At 42.7% G+C, this 5388-nt stretch overlaps 1 protein-coding gene across 1 annotated transcript; it reads right to left on the bottom strand.

The window, feature by feature from the left end:
• Window positions 1–813: 813 nt before the first annotated feature.
• KCNF1 (potassium voltage-gated channel modifier subfamily F member 1) lies at window positions 814–2277 on the bottom strand. The gene has a single exon (XM_009810388.2). The coding sequence runs from the start codon at window positions 2275–2277 to the stop codon at window positions 814–816; it is 1464 nt and encodes a 487-aa protein (XP_009808690.1).
• Window positions 2278–5388: the final 3111 nt, after the last annotated feature.

Here is a 5388-nt window from a genome sequence, read left to right as displayed (position 1 = left end):
TTAAAAATACTATGCGTTAACTTATAGTTTTAAAAATTACTTGATTATAATTCCTTCCTGAAAGTTCATATCATGTATAAATTATTATGTTGTAATTAAAAGCTAGCATAAATATTTATTTCATTTGTTCCTTAAAATACATTGATTCTGTTCTACATCTCCGCCAAAAAAATAAGTTCAGGTAGTGTTGAAAATTGTATTTTTTCTGGAAAAAGGAATAGATACCTATCCAAAAAGTCAACCCCAAATTACATTTTACAAAAATGAAACCATTCCTTGACTGTAATGTTCTGCACATGGTATATTATTTTCATTATCTCTAGGCTGAAACTGCTTGTAATGTTTTGCTGTAAACCTGAATCTAATACAAGCGAGAGGCTGCTTTAATTTTTTACGGAGCAGTTCTCCTAGCTGCAAAGGCATTGAAGACAGCCTGGAAGACACAATCTGTGAAATGCTGCTCTTTATTGTCACAGGTACAGAGTTCTGATGTGGCAATGCTGCACATTCACGTCATCGAACATTTACCGATCAGGAAGGACTTTTCAGTCTCTAAAACAGTTACAAATTATTTTTGTCAGAACGCACTCATTATAAGCAGTCTGATCTCAATGGAGTCCTACTATTTTATTTTGGGTAATAACAGCAAAATCTTACCAACTGTTGATGGAGATACCATGGGGTTAATTTATATTCACGTTGGAAAAGCAAAGCAGTGCTCCCTCCCAACTCTGACAGATCCCGCGAGTCGGTTCAATAGTTGATTGTCAGGTTGTCCCAATCTATAGCTTAGCGCTGACAATAGCTTACAGTTTATTTGCAGCTTTGAAGCCTGGTCCTATAGTGTTTCTCTTCTGACAGGAGATGAATAAAGGTGTCACTGTGGGAGACTTTTAGCCGGCTGCTATAAAAAGGACCCTCCTTGCCTTCCCTTGCAAGATCCTCTAGTTCTCTTTTATAGTTTGCGGCTTTCCCCTCGGCTGAGTTTAGCTCCATCAGCTCCAATTCATGCTTAGCAGCTGTTTCTAAAACTCTCTGTTTGTTATAATACCTGACAAAGTTGTTAATGATGGGATGGATGGGAAGGGCGATCGCTATCACCCCGCAAAGAAAACTGATGGCAGCATTCAGTTTTCCTAGTGTTGTTTTAGGGTATATGTCTCCATATCCAACTGTGGTCATGGTAATGATTGCCCACCAAAATGACTGAGGGATGCTTTTAAATAAAGTTTCGGGGTGACTTTGCTCCATGGTATAACCCAGGGCAGAAAAGACAAAGATTCCAACAGCTAAGTACATGAGGAGCAGCCCGAGCTCCTTAAAGCTGCGTTTCAGGGCGTATGTTAGAGTCTGGAGCCCGGAGGAGTGCCGTGCAAGCTTGAAAATCCTTGCGATCCTCATGATGCGCAGCGCCTGGACAGCCTGCTGGACATTGCTCAGCTCCATCAGCTTGGCTCCCAAGTGGGTCAAGGTCAGGCTGACATAGAAAGGAAGTATTGCTAGCACATCGACGATGTTCATGAAAGACAGGGCAAAGTGGAGTTTGTTGGGAGAGGAGATTAGCCTCAGCACATACTCCATGGTAAACCAGCCTATACAGGCTGTCTCTATGCTGTCCAGGGTTGGGTGCTCCATACGGTTCCCCTCTGCGTCTACAACCTGCAGGTCTGGGATGGTCCCCACACACATCACGATGGAGGAGATCAAAATAAACAGAAAGGACAGAACAGCGATCACTCGAGCTGGGTAGGATGATTCTGGTTTCTCCAGAAATTTCCAGATGTATTTTTGGCACCTTTTCCAGCGACTTTCCGAGGTATCTACTCCCAAGTCATCCAGAATCAGTTGCACCCTTCGGGCTATTTCTTCCAGTTCCTCCTTTTTTTCACTTAGATGAGTTTTGCAGCAGTCATCCAAAAATTTCAGATCCACTTTCCAAAATTCCATTTCATTCTTGAAACATATGGGGCATATTCCTTTCTTCATGTGAATTTCCCCAAAGTAGTACACGTCAATAATGCATTTGAAAGCATCTGGATCTCTGTCAAAGTAAAACTCTCTCTTTCCAGGATCATAGTCATCACAGAGGGAGAATATGCTATCGTATCCCCCCGATAAACAGTTGATCAGCTCTGCCAGCCGTGTTTCTGGGTACTGATTCAGGTTATCTCCGTAGAACACCTGCCTTACCCCACCAACATTGACTACAATCTCCGTTTCTTCATTTTTTTCTGCTCCGGCAGTGTCCACATCTGGAAACCTAGAGTCACCTGCCATTTTAATTGTATTGGGTTTTATTTGATTTTTAGCCTGCTGTTTGGTTTCAAAGCTTTGTGGTTTTAATTTCTCATGAACGTAAATCAGCACCGAGTCAGCTCTGTTACAAACATTACCAAACTGACCCGGAGTCGTGGTGGGAAAGGTTACAGAGATAAACCTGCGGTCAGGAAAGCCTCGTGAGGTATGCAACAAGCTGCAGGGAAAAGACAAGTCATCGGGCTGCTGTGCCTGAAAGCAGGATGTTAGAAAGCTCCAGCAGATTTGAAAGAGAAGAAACCATTTAATAAAACTCACCCCTCTGGTCAGTGCTCGAGAGTCTTTTCAGGTCCCATTCTCTCTCTAAAAGTGATATTTATTCACAGGTTGGAAGTCACGGCAGAGAAATAAATCCTGTGCTCTGATTAATGCAACGTGCAGTGAGTGACAGTTCTCAGAGACACAATCAGCAGGGTGAGCCCACAGAAAACTGTTGCGGTTTCTCTCTTCGATTCCACAGATTTCCCTAGAAAGCTGCTTTGGAATTTTGTTTCTCTTTCCGTTTTCTTTTTACTTTAAGGTCTTCCAGAGTTTATCTGCTGACTCTTGCACACAGTCAGTCGGTGCAAGCGTGCAGAGGAGAAACTTGTGCTTGTTTTCCCTCTGCTGTTTCCCAACACAATAGGGAGCCCAGGCTGCGAGGAGTCCTTTCCAAATTCTACCCTCTTCTGGTGAAACCCAGCAAAGCACCAGCTACACAGAAAACACGGCTCGGCTATTTATACGCCTGCCTAGCTGTAAAACAATGTTGTTATACTGCCATGCACTTTAACGGTTTCTAAACCCATTTTTTTTAATCAAATACAAAACATAATCGTGTATTAAGTCATTCAGAGCTGCAGAAAGACACCCAAACGTTTTCTTCTGATGGCAGAAGCCAGAGGAAAAAATACTGTGTTTTGGAATAAATGCACAACATAAATCTTGCTCTCAGTGGGACTGGAGAAAGTCGAGAGTAATGTTCTGTCAGGACATTGAGTTACTGTAGATTTGTACTGGTGTCATTGAGAACAAAGCAGAGACCATAAAGTTTTCATTGCAGCTGTGGAGCAAAACTTTCCCTGCACTCTGCACACATGTCCCAAAGCTGTGTCCCCTCAGTTTTAGCCATGTTTGCATGATCTGGGATCAACTGACCGTGATGAGGTTTGAGTAATTTACGTCTATGATGACTTCTCAGTGAATGCTACTTACCAGCAGCAGTGCTTTGTACTACAGCCAGCACTTAACAAGTAGAAGCAGAATAACAAGCATTTCCTTTTAACCTTGTTTTCTCCAAATTCCAGGATTTAACGGACATTTGTTCCCCAGACCCTTACATGCAGATAGGCCTATCACCATGCTCTTATATTCTTAAATCTGACTATACAGTACATTTTAGGGGGTCCTGAGGGCTCTGATCCAGCAAAACACACAGTTAATAATTGTTTCTGGCCACAGCAGAATGATCTACACCAGCAGGTTTTGCTCTTTTCCAATTTACTGTCTTCTGAAAAGCTTCTAAGTGGAGGAGAATAGAGAGGGACAAATCCAACTAATAGTTTCCTTCTCTAGTCTCGTGTCCTAGGAGAAAGGTGAGAGCTGTGATGTGCCTGCTGTCCTCATGCTTGTGTCACCCAGGGAGGGGGACCCTGGTGAGTACCCTGTGCTCCATTTCTGCTCCTTTGCCAGAAACTTATGGGGGATTAGTAAGAGGTTGTGCACCAGACCTCATCTTGGCATGGAGTATGCACATAGCCTCACATACCCTTTGGAGGTAGCTCATGACACTTGGGGGTGCACAAGCCATGAGTTAAAATCACTGATCCAGCCCCTTCCCAGACCTTGCAGTGACCTGCCTTGTCCCTGAGCTCTTAACATGATTGAAGAGAGTGAAAACATGAGAGGGAAGAGGGGAATTTGTGTTAGAGGAAGACTTGCAAGAAACCTACGAAACAGAAGAACACAATCCTTTCTCTTTGTCTGTCACACACATCCGTGCACAAATTTGCAATGCAAAAACTGAAGCCAAGGGAATTGAGTTCTTGCTGTTCTGTTACAGTCACCCAGTAAATGTAACACCCTGCCACCCGGTCTCACAGGGAGGAATAAGTAGTGCATGAACCATAGCTCCACAATCTTCTCCAAATGCCTGGGTTGTGTCACTCATATCCTTGCTGCAGAACAGTATGGAGGGCAAGGAACAATAACTGCAGGGGCTGGTCACGTTATTCAAGCGACAGTTCCAGGAAAAGGCTAATGTCTATTAATCTACACCTGAGTCATACTGTTAATCTCTGTAGGCCAGTGTCACCTTCATGTGTTCCTGAGGGTACTGCATAGTGTCAGTGTAACACAAGATGTCCCTTGAATTTTTTTTCCAGGCACATGTAAGTTTAATGAGGCTTGCAAGCTTCTTGGGACAAGAGAAATACCTTGGAGATATGGAAAAACCCTAGGTCTTGTTGGTTCAGCAATAAATATTTACCCATCTAGGACTTCCTTGCCCACTAACATGAATGGTTTATCTTTATTTTAGCAAAATAAATTTTAAGATGCCAATAGCAGTGACATGCTTGCACAGGGGAAAATGTTGATGGGATTACTGACTACCAGTTCTTGCAAAACAGAACTGAGATCTGGGAAAGTTAGGCTTAAAATGTTGTCAGGCTGCATCAGTGTAGGGAAACAGGTTCTTTGGGTTTAAATCCTCGGATTTAATCATCTCAGACACCTACTCTCTTTGATCAATGATTCATTCCAGTGACCTTTTGGCTTTTCTCCAGGTAATGGTATGAAATCAATGTGTGGTCCAGCATGACCAACACAGAAAGCACCAACTTAATTTCCAAAAAGGCTTTTCTCCCCCCCTGTAATTTTACAGAACCAACACCTACGAAATAGGCATACAGGATTAGTACCTACATTGTTCAGTTTGAAAGGTGAAATCAGCTCCTCTCAAATGATAAATCTCAGCACATTCTCAAAAGGTTGGGAAGAAACTATTTTTGAAATGCCAGATCAGTCCTTATAAAGTCTTTACTTAGTGCAGCTGCTAAAATCCTTGTGCTTTATTCTCCCTCGTCTTGCACC

This window comes from Gavia stellata, chromosome 2 (genome assembly GCF_030936135.1).
Source record: "Gavia stellata isolate bGavSte3 chromosome 2, bGavSte3.hap2, whole genome shotgun sequence".
NCBI lineage: Eukaryota > Metazoa > Chordata > Aves > Gaviiformes > Gaviidae > Gavia > Gavia stellata.
Note: the sequence above shows the minus strand (reverse complement) of the source record. Positions and strands in the feature narration are given on the sequence as shown.

What these genes read in the sequence shown, in the direction of transcription:
- KCNF1 (XM_009810388.2), bottom strand. Translation starts at nt 2,277, where the DNA reads ATGGCAGGTGACTCTAGGTTTCCAGATGTGGACACTGCCGGAGCAGAA.